This window comes from Lissotriton helveticus, chromosome 1_2 (genome assembly GCF_964261635.1).
Source record: "Lissotriton helveticus chromosome 1_2, aLisHel1.1, whole genome shotgun sequence".
NCBI lineage: Eukaryota > Metazoa > Chordata > Amphibia > Caudata > Salamandridae > Lissotriton > Lissotriton helveticus.
Genome location: NC_136058.1, coordinates 401,524,449 through 401,544,284, shown reverse-complemented (window position 1 = coordinate 401,544,284; position 19,836 = coordinate 401,524,449). Strand labels below are relative to the sequence as shown.

The window sequence follows — 19,836 nt, the reverse complement described above, 5'->3', positions numbered from 1 at the left end:
AGAGATCCAAAGCTTCCATTTCTTTTCTCTTCATTTCCTTCCCTACCTTCTCCTTTTGCACTTATCTGTGAACTTCTTAATAACCTTGGGCACTCCCACCGGGCCACCATGACACTCCTACCAGAGAGAAAAGAGACACAGAGTGTTTAGAATCCTTCATCGTGGGTGACCTGGTGATGGGAGAAAATAGTAAAAGAATAGAGTAGCTTACACCTCGCATTGTCCCTATTTTTATGGTAAGAGGCTGCCAGTGGCACCATCCCTCAAGAAACCTGTGGAGAGAAAAAGGAATCCATTACTACGCCTGTCAAGACTAAGAAGCTGCAGCCCCCACTCCTTACCCTTTTGGAATTGTGTTCATCTATATTATTGATTTATAAAACCGCAACAATATCCTAACACCCAAATAAAAACCAAATTCACAGAAGAACCAAATCATCAATGCCATATTTCCCTACCACAATGCCTTTGGGAAAATTGTTGGTTGACAACATTTTAAAAGACAGTCAGTCAGTCTAGTCAACCAAAAATGTTTTTCTCCTAATGGACAAATAAGGCTACAAGCAGATAAGAAATTGAACATAATGAAGGGGTAGAAGCGAATGCAAAGGAATGGTATCACATTCCTGCCGTGCTGTACTGTTGTGGTAACTGGTAGTGTAAGACAACATTGGGGATCCATGACCACTGTCTCTGTCCCTGTATTTTTCTGTTCTCTTTTTTTGATAAACTATTTTTATTGTTTTCACACACAAATTCAGCCACATATTACAATGCATAAAAGCATAGGTATATACAAAAGGTAAGACTTTCCCGAGGTACAAATCTGGCAGGTTACAAAATAGTATAAGTAAACATTTCCATAAATCTAAATCTGCCCCCCAGTCACTTCCCCCACACCCTGCGATATTTCCTAGGACAACCACGTGTTTCATACAATGTTTTCTCCTGCGGGACGCACCAGTAAACCCCGCTCCGCCATCGTCCAACACTTGGAGATTCCGGACATATCCAAGAGGCAGCTATGTCCCTTTTACCACATCCAATGCAGTTGTGAGAAACAGTTTTTCATTCCTGGATCCGTCCAGCCCATCCGTAATCCCCACAAGTTCATGTCGAGGATCATGGGGGACCACCCAACCCAGCACCTCCGTAAGCTCTTCTTCAATGTCACCCCAGAACCGCGACAATTTGGGCCAAGCCCACACCATGTGGAAGAAGTCAGCGGGATCATGTCCGCACCTGGTGCATGCAGGGGAGGGACAGAGTCCAGCCCGATGAAGGCGGGCTGGGGTCAGGTAGGCGGCATGCAAGTAGTATAGCTGGACCAAGCGAAGCCTGGCGGAAGGAGTGATAGTCCTGGGGGCCATCAGGTCATCACGCCAATCCAACTCATCCAGAGTTCCCACCCATTGATGTCGGAGTCGGTCGATCGTGGTCGGGGTATTATTAATTAGTGTGCGGTAGATGCTGGAGACTTCCCACCTTCCCCAGGTCCCCAAGCATGATCTGTGCCTCAGGCGGGTTGTGCTCAGGGATGCGTGTGCCCTCAGAGAGGTGTACATGGAGGGCGTGACGCAGCTGCAAATATTTGTAGAATTGGAACTGGTGCAGGGAATACCGGGTCCGTAGGTCCGCAAAGGAACGCATATGGTCATTCGCCCACACATCGCCCAGCTGAGAGATCCCGTAAGATCCCAGGAGCGAAAGCCCTGTAGGCCACTCACCTTCTTAAGCCAGGTGCGGTGCCAGAGGGGGATGCACTGGGTCAACTTGTGTGTCCACTGAGTGTGCCGCAGCGCCACCCGCCAGGCAAGGAGCACTGAACGCGTCCCATCTGGCAGTCAGGATGGAATGCGGTCCCCATAAAGTATGGATTGGATGTCAGTCAGTGGCAGCATGTGCAGCTCAAGCGTGTAGGCCGGGTCAGACCACCTCCCACTAAACCAATCATGTAAGGAGAGTCTGTTCTCTTAACAGTACTACACAAGAAAACATGTCAAAGAGGGGCGAGGGAAGTGAGTCCCTCATATGCGAAATCTACATTTGCTTGACTGAGGTTTCAACTACTGATGTAATGCTAATTAACCCGTTCCGTGCTCCTTCGGCCCTAACTCACGGGTGTTGCGCACGACTGTTGGCCGCCGCAACCCTGCCCGCTCAATGGAATGCCCACATCGCAACGGACATGCCGACGCGGTAAACGGGGTAAACTGAACCTGTCTGTCTGGCATGGCAAGATTGTTAACTTGTTCAATGCAAATAAAAATTATTTAATAATATAAAAATAAAATAGAGGGGCGAGTGAAAGCTTACTAAACAAGCAACTGCAAAGCCAATAGGTTTTGCCTAAGCGAGATCTATAGGATTTATCAATGCTTTTAGACATGTTGCACAGCAGTGCAGCTGTTGTGCAAAGCAGCTTCAAGTAAAGAAAAAAACACTGTGTGGGTTTCTACTTTAGGAATAAGAAAAAAACAAATGTCAGTGATCCTGAAAAAAGGTTACTGCTACATATAGAGCGTTGGCTTGCAAAACAGTGATATGTAAGGTGTCTGCAACTGTGATCAGCTGTTTTAAAGGGTCCATAGATTCTCCTTTGGCTTGGTAATGGCCTGCACAAACACAAGTATCTCCAAGGTCAATAAACTAGGGGGGGCAACAGGCCTAAAGGTTTGGAACACTTAAAGTTCATAAAACAGAAGTAGCCACAGTACAGTTTATGAATTTAAACAGGTGTTTAGTAAAGCACAGAGAAAAATGTTATGGTGTCTTTTTACTGCAATGACAAAAACATAACAAACAAGAACTTAAACTAACGAGAGAGTTTAAGGGTGAAAACCCTTAAAGGAGTTTAAGGGTGAAAACCCTTAATGGTCACTCTGATGACAGGCCCAGGGAAAACTCTTCATCCAAATGGGATGCAGAGGGACATCTGTTTGTCTGTCTGTGAAGCAGAAGAGTGCAAGAGCTCCTTATTGCCCATCCTGCCTGGAAGGTGCTGTGGGCGAGAAGGTACTACCTCCCTGACCACTGGTTTATTCTGGTAAGACACGCGCAGCTCTAGTGCACGCGGGACCTGTGTTTGGATGACTCACTGCCGATATCTGATCATGGATGAGCTATAACACCCTCTCGAGATGGGGTAAGGACCGGGCATGTGATAGGAGGTAAGGAGAAGATGATTGGTAACAGTCCCAAACATCTTGTGTGACCCAGAAAAGTTCTCAAGCTGTCGTGAGTGGTGGGAGGAGAAGGACAAATAAAATGTGGGAAATAAACCACCAAAGAACACGCGTGCAACAAAGTGCAATGGAAAGTGTCCCCTATTTCCATTTAATTAGTGAAATGTGTACCCTTAACAATACAATGCTACCACTGTACCAAAATCCAATATTATGCCTTTTCCTTAATTTGCATTCTGGGGATAATTGTTCTTGAGTGAGTTGCAGCTCTCACGCCCTGCATTTGTGCTTAAAGAACTGTTCTAATAATATTGTTTCACCTAACACATGGATTACAAATCTATCTAAATACCCCATTATAAGTTCAGCCTTCATGAATAGCAATAACAATATATTTAAGTTGATAATCAGGTCCTTTTCACAGATGCCAACTCCGAACAAGCATTGCTTAGGAACTGGAACGAAAACGTGGAAAACTTAAAAATGGCAGGGTAAAAAGGGACATTTTAGCCCAATTGTAAGAATATGGACAACATGCTTCTCCCGGCCGCCTTCACTTAAGCGGCAGAAAGAGGGTGCTGGGTTTCACAGCTCATTGCAGCCATCTCTCCTCTTACCGTGCCAGCTTGATGTGACCTTGTTGTGGGACTCTTAGTCCCTCAGAGTCGAGATGGCCATTGTTTATAAACAGACACAACATTGGTGGGCAACTTGCAAGATGAAAAGATGCCCTAAAGATAAGCAGCAAAATTTGATGTATTCACCGTTTCAGTACAATTCGGTGATTGAGTTCGCCACCTATCAGTATAAACATGTATATTGTAGAGGTATCATTGTAAGCCGCCAAAAACAAAGGCACTGGGTGTAACCACTTGGATGTGGCACAGATAGCAGGGCTCGGAGAACAGAGTAGCACAGCCCTGCCAGTGCTCCTTTGTCTAAAAATAAAGAACATGTCTTTACCTCTCAGAGAAAGTAAGCTCCCAATTGATCTTCAGTTGCCTGGTACGTCAATATAGATACACGGCCTAGAATACGCAAGCCGTTCTAATCTTACTGGCACCAGTCCTTTGGTGTAAGCAGTAAGACCATTGTGCGGGATAAGCAAACATCCAATTCATACATATGCCGACACGCAGTTTGTGCTCCCACAGGGACTGAACACCCATATATCTGGAGTGGGGCACTCAACCTTTGAGCGAAAGATGGGAAGAGGGTTAAAAAACAAAACAGCAGCACGTGGGGGTGAAGAAGATGGACTGCAAAGACATGAACTCAACAATAAGAGTGTATGTTGAAAAGTTAAGCGAGAGTGACTGCAGTGGAAGGACACTGGCCACCAGTAGCAGTACTTTTATCAGGGTCCACAGCACAACGAAGACTCAAAGGCCAGAAGGAAGATGGGGTCGAGGAGGAGGCGCTGACCAATAGGAAGCAAGGGAATGAGAGATTTGTGAGCGCTGTGGGAGATAGCCAATGGTAAGTATCTCTGACTACCTTCGACTGAATGGGGATAAAACCGAGGATTTGATCATTGGTAACCAACAATCTATTTGGACCCATTCTTGGTGGCCAGAAATGCTGGGGCAACATCCCAGCGCTGTTGACTTTGCAAAAAAACATGCCATCCTGGTTAATAACAACCTGTTCTTTAATCTTCAAGTCAATCCCTTAGGAATATGTTTCCGTTTCTTTCTTTTCCTGCGTGTAAACAACCGGCTGTGGCACTGATTATGTCCAGGATGGATCACTGCAACGCGCTCTTTCTGGACATTAGTAAGACAGCCATTGACAAGTTGCTGCTTGTCCAGAATGCTGCAGCAAGACTCGTTTTTGATCTTCCCAAATATCATTCAGTCTCTGCTGCTATTCGGAAACTGCATTGGCTCCCAGCCACGAAACGAATTGCCTTCAAGGCCTTATGCATTGTCCATAAGGCACTTCACTATTCAGGCCCTGAGGGAGTTAAGCATCTCTTTCAACAGTATGACAATTCTAGACAGCTGCGTTCTGCTGGAAATAATCCGTTGATTATTTCTAGACTTCTGGAGCAAGATGGGGAGGGAGCGCTTTTGCTATGGCTGCATCTAAGCTTTGGAATACTCTCCCTCAGTACATCGCCTTCTGCCTGGAAACCCATTTTCCTTTCCGCAAGGCTCTGAAGACCTGGCTGTTGCCTTGTAATGTCCTTTAGCCCAGGAATGATGCTCTTGCCCTTCAGTAGACTAAACGCATTAGAGCCTTGACGCCTTCGGGCATTTGTAAATTGCCAAATCAAATTAAGAAAAGTGACGTGGGAGCCAGCATATAGTAAGTAATGGAGACTTTTAAGATTTTTTTTAAATGCAAAAGATTTTACAGGCACAACGCAAGCGCATGGACCTCATTAAGGGGGCGCCAGAGGTCGCAGCTGCGACCCCATGCCTGCCAAGGGTCTGCCTCTGGCACTGTCTCTGCAACCCTTGGACTCCAGCCAGACTGACCATGGCTTACATTCAGCATTTCCCCAGGGCACTTCTCAAAAGTGTACAGAACAGCAAGGCCTGCACTTGAAGGGGTTAATTAATCTCAGAATGCATGTAAAGTCGTTCTGTGCGAGCGAAAGGAAACAAAGAACATGGTTCGTGGAGGGCTCTTGCACCTTAGTAAAGATCTTCATTTTAGTCAATAAGCTAACTGCTCCAATTGGAGGACGCCTAGTTGTGTCTCTGTCCTCTAAATATTCAGCTTAAGCTTTAGCATGTGTTATTAGAAATGTATTTTTATCTGATTGTGATGCTTCCCAGCCGATTCTGCATACTACCTAGCAGAGTCAGGCAATTAACAGCCCATCCTGTCTAAAGCACCCCGATTTCCCTTGCAGAACAGACAGTGTTGCCTTCCATATCAGACCCTGCCTGGTGTTTTTCGCAAGAGGCCTGTTCAGACTTAGCTCCTGCTCCCTCAGTCCCTGCTTTGCTTTCCTTTCATGCCTATGCCCCCCTATTTTCATTTTTTAGGTCTCGCCTATGCAGCGCGCATGCGCTGCCTAGGAGATGACCTTTAGAAATCGGTCTGCACTTTTCCACACACTTGTGCATGTGGGGGCATCCACCTTGCCGGAGTGAGCAGCGGCGCGCAGGGGCCATATGTTTGTAATTAACATGGCCACGCTTGCTAACATTTGCCTGTACACTCCCTCAACCCCGCACACATATTTATTTCGCCGGCGCGCGTTACGAAGCATTCCAAGGGTGTCACTTCCAACCTGTGCACTCTCACCCCCACACCTCCCACTTGTTTATTTCGTGGGCCTGCAGTTACCCACCGCTGTCACGGACAGCGCCTTTCAGATCGCCAACCTGCCTGCCCCAGTCCCTGCTCTCGACGCACTCCCTCCACCCCTCCCACTTGTTTATTTCACGTGCCTGCACTCGCCCGCCACCGTCACAGATATCGGGTCAGCGGTGTAGGGCCCGCATCAGGCGTATGGGGACCCGTGCTGCTTGAAGACTGCTTCCGGCTCCCACTCTCTTCACCTGCACAGCGCCGCCACCCACTGGTGCTCACAGTCCCTGTCTTATGCTGCTGCAGCTCCTGCCGTTGCACCGTCCCCCCGCCGCCATTCACACGCTGCAGAATGATACCACCATGTACTGGACTTTGTGTTTATGTTCTTGTGTGAGGGGGCCTGGATATATAGCGCTCTTTGCACGAAGGTGGTCAACTGTATATTGCAGATGGTAAGGTGGCCTTTGGTGGTCCATAGAGAGTTTTGGGGTTATTTCCTTACCCTGGGTCTAGATCAAGAGCTCTGTGACGGTGGCCTCACTGTCTTACATATAGGGAGTTAATACAGATTTTCTTTTGGGTTTTGTAAAGCGCTGAAACACCCAGGCCGCTAGAGAGCATCTGAGATACAAATACCTAAAGCAGGGGAGATTGCCATGGCATGCACACAGAGTGGTGTACGAGCACTCCGAGACAAGGTGCTGTATTTTCTTTCCAAACAGTTAAGGCTAGTGCTTTGGCAGCGCCCATATGGTGGAGTCCAGCTGTTGTGAGGCTGTAATAAGGGGTTCTGTACGCCGCCCCCGTGGTTAACCACCACTGTATTTCAGAGCATACAGCTAGTGTTCGGTTAGGGAAAGGGAAGTCATGTGCAATATATCCTTGTTCTACAAAGTCGGGATTTAGGGGTTTTAACTCCCCACCCCACGCCTCTTCTCCTGGCGGTCTGTAAGAGGCGAACTCTTGTCTCGTTATTCGCAGCCCTCTGGGGGTGTTTTTGTCTCTGGGAAGCCTCCTGACCAGCTCTGACAACACCAGAATATAATCACTACATCCAACCCAGGATCATTTTGTGTTGAACCTTCCAGGTTTCAGTGTCCTGTGTTTTTTGTGCGTGTTACTTTTTTTTTCTTTTTTCTCTGTTCATCTCAGCACTTGACACTCACTGGGATTGGAGCGATTAAATTATGCACATTTTGTCTGCTGTCTGACATAAGAGGACCATAAATAATAAACACCAATGGAATTGTAGATTGTTTTTTAATAACAAAACCCTTGATGTGTGAGGCACCTTTTTGTAAAATGATAATGAGAATGGTTCCCTGTCCTAACGTGTTTTCCTTCCTTCCCCAACGGACCTTTAATTTTGTTTGCTGAGATGAAGCCACCGGATATAGGAGCTGAGTGCCTGACATTTTTCATGGTCACTGGCTCAGAACAAACTCCTATCTGGTTCAATTTCGCAGAGACTGCTAATGATTTCATTCAAAACAGCCACCTGGTCCTCGTATTTGCCTTTGATTAAAAGAATGGATCACATTCAAGAATTCCATGCTTTCTTTTTAACATTCGCATTTTACTCGCGGTCTATTGTCATTTCACTTTGTTTCATGAGGAGCTAAGTACAGAAATGGTAAGCTGGAGCAGGGCTGAACTGAATCTCATTTCATTCACTCAAAACATTTGTAAAGCTCGCTACTCACCCGTGAGGGTCTCAATGCATTGAAAGGGGGGGAGGGGATGTTGCAGCTACTGATCGAACAGCCAGTTCTTGAGGGGTCTCCTGAAAGTCAGTCGGTCTTGGGTCTGACGCATGTGGATGGGGAGGGTGTTCCATGTCTTGGCTGTATGGTGGGAGAATGATCTGCCGCTGGTGTTCGTTTGGTGGATGTATGGGACGGAGGCGAGGTCAGCGGAGCAAAGCTGGCGGTTCGCGGTGTAGAAGGTGGGGCGTTCGTTAAGTTATGCTGGTCCAGCATTGTGGAGTGCTTTGTGAGCATGGGTGAGGAGCTCGAAGGTAATCCTCTTGTGGACCGAGAGCCAGTCCAGGTCTCTGAGGTGGGGGTGAAGTGGCTTTGGCGAGGGTTTCTGAGGGTGAGGCGTGCGGAAGCGTTTTATATGTGTTGGAGTCTTTTCTGGAATTTGGCCGTGGTTCCCGCATAGAGGGCATTACAGTAGTCCAGCCTTCTGCTGACGAGGGCTTGGGTGACCATCCTTCTTGTTTCGATGGGGATCCATCTGTAGATCCTGTGGAGCATGCGCAGGGTGTTGAAGAAGGAGGAGACAGCGTTGATTTGCTGGATCATGGTCTCGCTTTTGGGACCTTATAAGTATTTAGTTATGCAGCACAATATCCTTGGTGCAACAACCTCAACTGTTGCATGGCTAAACACTTATAAAGTCTCAAAGGCGAGACCTATTGGCTATGCAAATGCTTGTTAAACTGCTGTCAAAGCCCATAGAACGCAGCAAAAACAGCTATTAAAGACAAGAAGCACTCAAACTACCTTGGCAGACCTGAAAACAAGGACAGCTCAGATAAAGGGGAGAGAGGTGCTCTGGGTGCCCTTAGCTGACAGGGAGAGAAAGGGGGAATTGTATTTGTGCAACTGTGAAACCTCAACTTCATAAAAAGCTTCTCGAAGAGTTTGCTCAGTCTCTTTTGCCAACTCAGTTGGGCAGTGCTCGTGCTGACGAGAACTGCTTTAATGCAAATTGTTAAAATGTAAACATTAATGATTCACCTTTTTTATGTACTTGTCGTTAGCAGACATTGACACTGTCGTTTAGATCCTATATGTCCTATAGAGGATCTGCGCGTTTGGATAACATAAGCTGTGGGTCTGGTGGCAGACTGATTCTGTACACCCCCACCGGGTATCTTAGCCTTATTTGTATTAGCTAGCTCACAGTGCCACTAGAGTCTCCTCTTATCAGGGAGAGAATAGTTTCTGGTAACCTCAGAGCATGACAACCCTGATCCCTCAGAATCATGGAAACAATATATTACTTTTCGCTCAGAAACTCGTGTTCACTTAGTCTGTCTCAGAGATACACAGAATAAACAGTCTGGTCGTTTCATTAAGAATGTATTGAACAGTTGTTTTTCTCGTGTAGAATATATGAGCTGTAACAACCGTTAGACAGTAGTAGAGATATATCATTTTTTTTTAAACTTTATTTTTCAGTTTATACATCTTAAAAACAATAACACACAACTGGCATCTATTCAGTGTATGTACGCAGATTGACTACCTCATGAGCGGCACTTAGGGCGACAGGCGGCAACAGAGAGGGAACGGACATATAGGTAAGGGATACAAAAGTATATAATAATAGTGTCATGAGAAGAAACCAGGCACATCGCTGATACAGATGATGAATATCACTGAGATCCACCCCCCTGCTCCCCATCAGATCCAAACCCAAAGGGCGTGCCCCACCCACCACTCCCACTGTCAGTTGTGTCATATGAGGAGAGCTCCTCTTTTGCTAGCCCGACGCACACATAACGCGCCAGGCCATTAAGTCGTCCTTCAGCTTCTCATCCCTCCGAGTGAATTGCATGTGAGTTTCCTCAGCCAGGGACCACTCCCGCACATCTCTAAGCCAGGTGGAGACCTCCGAGGCCCTCTGCCCCATCCAAGTGATCTCTACCCTGCGCCTTGCGCGCACCAACATTAATTGCAGGAGTTTATAGGAAATTTATTTTTCTTGGGATTCCGGACCAGTGCAAGCAGACAAGGCAGGTGCTCGAGTGCCATCCTAAGGCCTGTGGCTGCGACTATTCACTCCACCACCCCCACCAAGAATCGCCGAACCAAAGGGCAGTCCCAGGCTAAGTGCAGGAAGCCCGCCTTCTCAGCGTTACATCTAGGGCATCCGTCTCCCCTATCCTCTGAGATACGCTTCAGAGACACTGGGGTTAGGTAGGTGCAGTGTAAAAAGTTGAAGTTCGTGAGTTTAAACCTTGCGTTGCATGAGACCTTGCGCTCGAGGGAACCTATGTGCATCCACTGTCACTGGTCTAGCGGAGCGCCGAGATCCGCCTCCCAGGCTGCCCGGGACAGTGGCACCGGGGGGGGGGGGTGAATCCTATTTCATGGTCTTATAGAGAAGTGAAATCAGCCTACGCCCCTTGCCGCAGGAAAGATGGATGTCCAGGGTGTGGGTCAGTGGTGGAGCATCCGGGTACTGGGACCAGGTGACCTTCGCCACCCCCTGGAGTCCCTCGAAGTGTAGCTACTACCCTTGTCCAATGCCAAAAGTCTCCTCAGCCTGCTCATAGGTAATGAAGGACTTATTAGGGTAAAGGTCAGCCAGAACTTAGCAGCCACCCTCACTCCAGGAATGAAAGGACATATATTGCTCCATATCGATGAAGGGGGCCAATATCGAAATCGGGAGCTCCCTGTGAAAGTGTGCTCTCCATAAGATTCTCTCAACAAACCACAGCCATATAGCGGCTGTATGTCGCACAACATAAGGAAGGGATGTGTCTGCCCCCCTATCTTGCATCAGGGCCACCTGCAGCGCCTGGATATGTACCCTACCAGAGAGGAGGTGCGTATCCCAGTTGTCAGCATCTGTAAACCAACAGGCTGCATGTTGTAATTGGGCCGCATAATAATATAGATCAAAGCGCGGGGCGTCAAGGCCCCCCTCCTCGTAGCTGCAAACAATGGTATGAAGAGCCACTCTACTGCGTTAGCACGCCCAAAGCAGGGACATGAGAAGCGTATTGAGAGTGCGGAAGACTCGTGGTGGGAGCGGACACAGTAAATTCTGAAGGACATACAACGTCCTAGGGAGCATCACCATCTTGGCGACGGCCAGTCTTCTCATTAACGAGAGTGGTAAAGAATTCCAGAAAGACACTGACTGCTGTAAGGACGCGATTATACGATCGACATTCTGGACTAACGCCTGCGCGTCCATCGGGGCCACCCGTATACCAAGATAACGGAGTCCCTCACGTTCCTAGCGCAGCCCGAGGTCTGGTATGTCTCCCAGGGGCACCGAATCCAAAGATCAGGGACTTATGGCAGTTGAGCCATAGCCCCGACACCTCTAAGACAGCCCTGGCGAGTACCCCGTGCCAGCCAACATATCTCAGATTGCGCACCCCCAGTTTCACCCTGGCGCGAGGGGCCATATACAAGATGCAAATCCAGCGACAGAAATTGGGGCCTAGCCCCATGGTACGGAGGACCTCAAGAAGATAACCCCAATTGACCGTGTCGAACTCTTTGGTGAGATCAATGGATACCAATGCCATCTGCTCTTCCCGACCCTGCACCTCGTGTAGAATGTGATTCAGCCTCCGCAGATTCATAGCCATATTACGTCCCGGTATGAAACCGCACTGGTTCTCATGGACCAGGTGAGTCATGTACGGTGCTAAGCGCATGGCTAGAAGCTTACACAAGATTTTAACATCCGTATTGATCATCGTGATCGGGTGATACAAGGAAGGCTCGTGGGCATCCCCCCCCCCCCGGCTTCAGGATCATGCATATTTCCCCCAGCGTCATGCTCGGTGAAAGAGTCCCACTCTCAAACGCATCAAGATAAACCTGCAGTAGGAGTTTGGGGAGTGTACCCTCAAAGGCCTGATAAAACTCAGGAGGGAATCCGTCACACCCCGGGGACTTGGCCTTCGGCAGGCACCGCAAAGCGGCGTGCACCTCACCCAGTGTTAGAGCTTCCTCGAGGTCCTCCTGCACCAGCTTAGGGAGAGACTGCAGGGCCAATTCCGGAAGGTAAGGGAGATAAGACGTCTCAATAACAACGGGGTCCGTAGAGAACACCCGCTGGAGATGTGACCGAAGGACCCGCAGCAGTCCCACTTCTGAGTGGACCAAGCCCCCCGTAGGCCGTGCAGGGCCACAATTCTCCCCGGGGCCCTCTCCCATCAAAGAATACAGGCCAAGAGTCGACCCGATTTATCCCCCTCCCTATGAAGACGCTACCTATATTGTGTGAGGGTATATTTATCGAGCCTGACCAGATTATCGTGGATGCGTGTCCAGGCGTCATGCTCCCCCGCGCTCATTATAGTGTCATGTCATGGGTCTCAGAGGTCTGTAGGTCTAAGAGGGGGCTTTCCGCCTCCGTTACCTCTCGTTGGAGCTGCTTCTGGACCCCATAGGTTAGGTTCATGCTCGCCCGCTCACCACAGCTTTTAGGGCGTCCCATTTTGTGGCCAGTGAGAGATCTCCCCCCCCCCAGTTAAGGTCATCGTAGTCAGCAATAGCAGTATCTATGTGGTGCTTAACTACCTAGTCCTCAAGAATTCCGTCGGTAACCTCCAGGTCCAGGGATGACACACCGGAGCCGACACACCGGGGCCCCCAAGTCACCTCACATGCCACAGGGGAGTGTTCAGAAAGGAATTGTGCCTGATGGGTAACCTCAAGTGACATGGTGGCCTCTGGGTTTGCAATTAAGACCCTGTTCAAACGAATATGTGTGTTGTGAGTGGGGGAAAAGCAGGTGTATACTTTTTGAGTCGGGTGCCTCTGGCACCAGATATCTTGAGCTCCTATATTCCCCATGACCTCCCAGAATTTCGCTGTCATTCGTGGCTTCGTGCCTGCACAGGGTAGGAACCTGTCAAGGATGCAATTAAAGTCCACAAACCAAAGCAACGGTACCTCCAGTTCAGGGACCAGCGCCTCCTGCAGGGACTGAAAAAAGGCTGGGTCATCAGTATTCGGGGCGTAGGATTTCAGGATTGGCGACATCCCTGCCATCTAGCTTAGCTCTAAGGAGCAGGTACCTCCCATGGATGTCAGCCTCCACAAACTGGACAGCAAACGGGACTCCGGGCTACCCACACTAGGACCCCCCTGGCATATGTAGAAAAGGAAGAGTGGATAACCTGTCCCCGCCATTTTCTCCCCAGTTTTTGAGCCCCGTCATCCGTGAGGTGAGTTTCCTGGAGGCACGCTATCGAAACCTTGTGCCTGCGAAGGGAGGACAGAATCCTATTTCTCTTGGTGCACGTACCCAGCCCTCTCACATTACAACTCAGGAATTTATGCCCCATGTAAGGCGAAATAACCCATCATGCCGTAGTCCACGTCCCACGCAGCCACCCTTTGCCCAAAATGCAGTACAGACAATGCCTGGAAAAAAACAACAACCCCCCACAAACTTTCCCCCCACCCACGAGCAATTTACTGACAACAACAAAACATGCAGAAATGCCCTTCCCGTGCTGGTGCCAGGACGTGCACAGCCAACCCATGAGCCCAACCAGTCCAACCTACCCAGCTGGTGGAGAAGACAACCCCCCCTTCCCCAAGTTCAGCACCCGACACATGCCAGCCGCCCCCAGTCATTTATGCAGAGTCTCGAGCCAAATGAATAAGCGTCTGAGGAGCCATTAAGTCCCTCCCGCCAGGCTAGCCCCCATCCCAAAGAAGCCGCCACATTGCGTATCTCGGTGCCTCAGAAATCCTAGGAGAAGGCGCCTAGAACACCAGGGTCAATGCACCGGCAGTGGACCCTCCCCGACTCGGGCCACAGCATCCCACCTCTCTATGCATTATCCCCCCCGCTAGCTCCATATGCCGGAGTGATTAGCCAGAACCCCTCAAGGGTAGCAATACCCAGTGTTTAAGTGGCAGGCTGTCCCCCCCACCACAACAGTATGAGCAAGGAAATAAAGGAAGGATACCATCCTCAAGGCGGGACCGAGGAGACAGTAAGTGAGCCCCTGACAGTCTCAGGAACAGTGTCTGTAGTTGGCTGTAGGGTTTCCAGCACCAATTCCCCATCCTGAGGAGCTGCCACAGAGAGAACGGAGGGGTAAGCAGTCTCCGATGACTCCAGGCGGAGGGCGCCATCCTCCCCCACCGTGATTAGCTGTCTCTCTCCTTGGGTGGCGTCTGCCGATCAACTCCCGTGCCTGTTGCCATGCCTCCTCGGCGGCCTGGACCCCCAAGCACCTCATGCTCCCTCGCGTTCACCCTGCTGGAGGGCATCTCCCCTGATCTCGAGCCACTCCCACACCTCCTCTGGGGCATCAAAGAAATGCACCTTTCCCTGGAATAGGACCTTGAGCTAGGCAGGGTAGAGTAACATAAACTGCATGTTGAGGTCCCGGAGTTTCTGCTTAACAGTGAGGAAGGATTTCCTCTGTTCCTGTACCTGGAGGGTGTAGTCCGGGTAGATAGAAACCTTAGCATTTTCAAAGGTGAGGTTTGCTGTTTCTCTGGCCGCTTTCAGTATACAGTCTCTATCCTGATGATTCAGGATTTTAGCAATAAGGGCCCTCGGGGGAGCGCCCAGCTGCGGCGGCGGGACCAGCGCCCTGTGGGCTCGCTTTATCTCGAAGACCTCAGACAAGCCTCTGGGGCAGAGTTTCGTGCGTATCCAGTTCTCCAGGAATCGTTCCGCATTGCCCCCTTCAGAGCATTCTGGAACACCCAGGACCCTGATGTTGCTGCGGCGTGCCCCCCTCTACCTCCTCTGCTCTGCGCTTCAGTTCCCCAGTCGTGGTCGTGAGCCGCGAAACCGTTTTCTTCAGGCAAGCTACCTCACCCTGCAGCTGGATGATATCCCCCTGCGCAGTGGAGACCTTATCAGCTACTTTCCTCAGGTCTGCCCGCAACAGGTTCACATCGATGGAGACCATCTCTATCTGCTTCTCTAGGGTGGTGCGGGACCCCTGTATCGCCTGCTGGGAGCTCCGCCCGGGAGGGCTCATCAGCAGCCTCACTCTCCCCATCCAAACCCGTCTGACGCGTAATCCGCTGCGAGGGGAGGCGCTGTGTGGTGTATTGCGTAATGGTGTTGAGTTGAGATGCGCGGGCCAGCCTTTCCTTGCCCATCTTGCTGTCCTCTTGGGGGTTACTCTGGGAACCGCAAGGTTCAGCGTCTCAGGTCCACTGCACACAATATTCCTGCTTGCCGGCAAGACAGAGGAGGCACCGCAGAAGTCCCTAAAAGGAAGAGCCCGGTCCGACCACAATATGCCGCCTATGCTACCCTCCGTCTAGGGCTGCACAGAATAAGGGAGAACAGTCTTTGTGAGGCCTCCGCCATAGGTCACCGCCCTCCCCCAGCACACGTGGTCCCAACAGGAGCACTGGACCACGGGCGTAGCCCTCCTCCGGGAGCCAGTATCGCTGATCCTGACTGTCAGGCGCGCCTCTGCTGTGCGCCCAGTCCCACACCACAGTCCGGGTTGCCTCAAATCAAATCAGGAGCCAGCAGTAGGTACCACCTCCACATCCAGTAAAGTCACAGGAGTTGCCACCGGCGTGTGCCAGCCCGGGACCACGTGCCTCTCCTCCAGTCATGCAGATTGCATCCCCAGCCTCTCATACATATGGGCCCAGGTTTCTGTCTATTGTTCGGGCTGCCTCCAGACCGGGCACCGCGCAAGCCACCTCCCACGCGGAGAGGCCAGAGGCAAGGCAGAGGCCCAGCCCACGCGACAGGCCCCAGATGATTACGGGTGCTCACCCGGCAATTATGAAATGTCCAAGCCGGTCTGCCAAGCATGCGACAGGCCCAGGGGGTGGGTCACACTCGTTCCGATGCAGGCCGCATCCCCGGCCTCGCGCAGGCACCACTCTAGCTCCCGACCACTGGGCTGCCCACCTCTTGCTAGGGCGCCGCCACCGCTTGCACTCCGCTGCACCCCCGGAGGGAATCACCGGAGTACTCGACGATCGGATAGCCTGCTCCAGGCCACAGAGGCGCCACCGCCATCTCCAGGCACCCCGCGGCACCCGACACGGCCCTGCATCCACTCGTGGGGGCCAGATGTTATGCAAAGGGTTGGTCCCCCACGGGAGTCCCCCGATGACAGCCGGCGCCCCCCGTGCAGCAGCCAGGTGCCCAGATTAGTCCGCCGGGCTCGCAGCAGTCACCATCACCGGGTCTCCCTCAGAGCAGCAGAGGCCGCATCCCTGGCCTTGCGTAGTTCTGGCCCGGGAGTCTCACAGGCCCAACACTGCGATGGCTGTTTCCAGGCCGCAAACCAGTTCCGTTTTACTACCCGGTGTTCCCCCTGCCTGCAGGGTCCCGGGCCGATCCAAGGGCTCGGTTCAAGCTCTGCAGAAAGTATTTTAACAGGATTTATGCGGCTGGCCAGTCGGGAGCCAAAGGTCAGGTCCTGTCGACCCTGCTGCTTGGCCGCGCCCCCCGAAGAGTTATATCATTAGCAGTACTATGAAAGTAAAGAAATGGTAAAGCTCTACCATGTAGCAATAATCATAAATACATACATAGATATAAAACACATGATAAATGTGCATACTCCTACAATACTTCACTAACTAGATATACCTAAATGTACAATGCATCTATGTAGGTGTTATGCCAAGAGTTACTCTAGGATTTAGTCAACATCATTACCTTAGAATAAGAAAATGTGGCACCCCATCCTCGTCTCGAGTTGGACACCCCGCAATGGATGTTAGACCACTGCTAGCTGGAGCGTCTGCATGCAGGAACTTCAGTGTCACTGGTCAGTGTATATAAAGCAAAGTGGATATGCCTTCATCGACCTGCACATCAATGTGTATCCTTAATATATCAGCTTGACAAATAATGATGAAGCAAATATTGAGTGCATTCTTAGTGTCCAACGCTCATCCACCTAGGGCGCCAAACTCTTTATCCACACAGTGAAGAAAGATCTAACTTTATCAAGGCATAGCCACTTTGCTTTATAAACTGTATGTAATTATTTGCTGATCTAGCACTCAAGTACCTTTGAATCAACAAGTTTGATAATTAAGTTCTGTCAATTGGTATAGAATAGATAGGGAAAAGTTCATGAAGTAATGAAATATTAGAGACCATATAATTGATGCGTCTTTGTGTGAGATAAATTGTACACAGATATACTGATACAATATGCTTTTAGGCCACCTTTGATGACAACAGAGATGCCTTATTAGAAGATCTGTTTAGTGCAAACCCCGGAAAAAGCATGACATATCCCAAGATATTGGCGAAAGAAGGGTTTACCACAGAAATTTGTAAGATTGGAAAGGGTAAAAAAAGAAGAACTGTAGCGATGGTGGGATGCCACTGTATCACGGAAGTACATAGATAAGGAACAAGTCCCTAGAGGCCTACGCGTGCTGATTTTTCCCTCCTTTGAGGATTTGGATAAGGGGCACCTTAAGGAGTGGGAGAAACTTTTACTTCATTCTTCTATGGGTAAGGTGGATATCCTAATAAGAGACACTGAATTAAAACGAGAGATGCTTCTCTTAGAAATTGCCAATCTGGAGAAAGAGATACAAGATCCTAATCTCCCAGATGTTACAGAACGCAATTGGGCCATTCTTAAAGAGGAATTGTAGAAACATCAAATGTATTTACGGGAAAAGAAATCCCAAAAGATCAAATGGGATGAGCGAGATTATCGCAAAGGCAGGGTATATACCTGTGCTATAAAATGTGATACTATAAAACCATGCATGAGCCAAGAGGTTCCGAATGTACATCGTAGTCAGCAGAATTAACAAGTATGTCGGATGTGTCTCGTAACAGCAATGTGAAAAGTGGAAGATCATTAAAAGCCCTTAGTGGTGCAGGAGGTATGGGCCCTGCCCCGTTTGTTTAAGAACTGCACAGGTTCAGGAAAGGCAACAAGCAAGCTTTCAAAAAAGATATGAATAGAAAAGAACGCCGAGGGGTAAATTAAGAACAATATCCAAAAGAGAAAGTAGGGGTAACAACAAATGGGGGCACACAATCAAAAGATGTAGAATACCCCCATGATACTGAACCATGTAATGATATCAATATTGTAAATCTCTCAGAACATGTCTGGTCGAATACAGAAATAAAAATACTAAGCAAGGGACTTGGCTTCTGTCCTAGCTCTAAATCAGATTTCTCATTGTTTCATATCAGTTGCTTTAAATTTGTCAGGAACATTAAATTGCACAAATATTTTTCAGATAGGCCCAATACCACAAACATATGTTTAACATCTGACCAGAGTGAATCTATGCCATCCATTAGAGAAATCAAGGATGTACAATTACTACTTAGTTTAGATGACCAGGAGGACAATCCAACATTACAAACAGTGGCTACACATTTGGAGTTAGACACTTATTCAAAAATCAATAGCGGATTCAAAGTGAAATCTAGATTCACTCCACACTTTCAGGGAGGAAATAACATCGATAAATTCCAACAAAATGTCATGTCTGATCTCTATAAATTGGAGGACAAATTCAATACTAAAAGTAAATTTTATAGACAGAACATCACGGTAGAAGAAAGAAATACTGTGGGCAATCTTAAGAAGCAGTCCCTTGTCATCCGAGAGGTTGACAAGGGTGGAAATATAGTCCTGATCAATCATCAGGAGTATACCTCAGAAATAGACAGACAGCTCAGTGAAGTGACGACATACATGCAACTTAGTGGTAATCCCATGAAAGAAACTAAAGATTTGATATATAGTCAACTAAAGTTTTGGAATGATCAGTGCCTAATCTCGGATTTGGAGATTAAATATCTCTACAATGAGGGGCCTACTTATCCATGCATCTATTGCTTACCCAAAGTACACAAGGGTGGAGATTTTCCTCCGGGGAGACCCATCATATCTGGTGGGTCCCACTGAAAAAATCTCTGAATATATAGGTCTGTTGCTTCAACCGCTGCTTAAAAACTTGCCTTTGTTTATCCAGGCTACTGGTGATGTCCTGAATAAAATTGTAAATGTGGATTGGGTCGTTGGGCATCACTTGGACGTTTGTGCATTGTGCACAAGTATTCCAGACAAAATTGGTCTAGACGCAGTACGACATTTTCTGGATACAAGACCTATAGAAACGTCTGATGTTGTTGGCAATGAATGAACTGGTTCTTAACAATAACATCTTTCTGCACAGTGGTATTTCTTTCCGCCAAATTAGAAGGGTGGCCATGGGGGCAAAATTTTCCCCATCGCTGGCCATCCTTTATATGGGGTACTTTGAACTAGCACACATATGGTGCAAAGGCCCAGTAAACCGTCTGAACAACATCTTGTATCTAGGTAGAAACATTGATGATATCCTTATGTTCTGGTCAGGCACCATTGATGAATTAGACCAGCTCTTTGCATATATGAATGACAATCCTTTCAATTTAAGCTTTACAAAGGAACAAAGTACTTCTAGCATAGATTTTCTAGACATCACTATTGTGTTGGTCAAAGGTAAACTACTTTCAGTTCCTTATAGAAAACCAACTACTTATAATGCCTTATTACATGCAGAGAGCTCACATCCTATCTCACAGATTAATTCATTTCCTTTGGGGGAAATGGTGAGAACGAAAAGAAACTGTATTGACGAAACCAGACTCAATGAAGAACTGGTACAGGTGGAAAAAAGATTTATGGCGA

At 48.7% G+C, this 19,836-nt stretch overlaps 1 protein-coding gene across 1 annotated transcript in view; it reads left to right on the top strand.

Annotated features, from left to right (window-relative positions):
* Positions 1-19,306, top strand: part of LOC144804521 (uncharacterized) — a 145,843-nt gene extending 126,537 nt beyond the window's left edge. Inside the window, exons 5-6 of the mRNA XM_078671915.1 lie at positions 18,345-19,008; positions 19,136-19,306. Of these exons, the coding sequence (XP_078528041.1) occupies positions 18,345-19,008; positions 19,136-19,306 (835 nt within the window). The remainder of the gene's footprint in view (positions 1-18,344; positions 19,009-19,135) is intronic.
* The last annotated feature ends 530 nt before the right edge of the window (positions 19,307-19,836 follow it).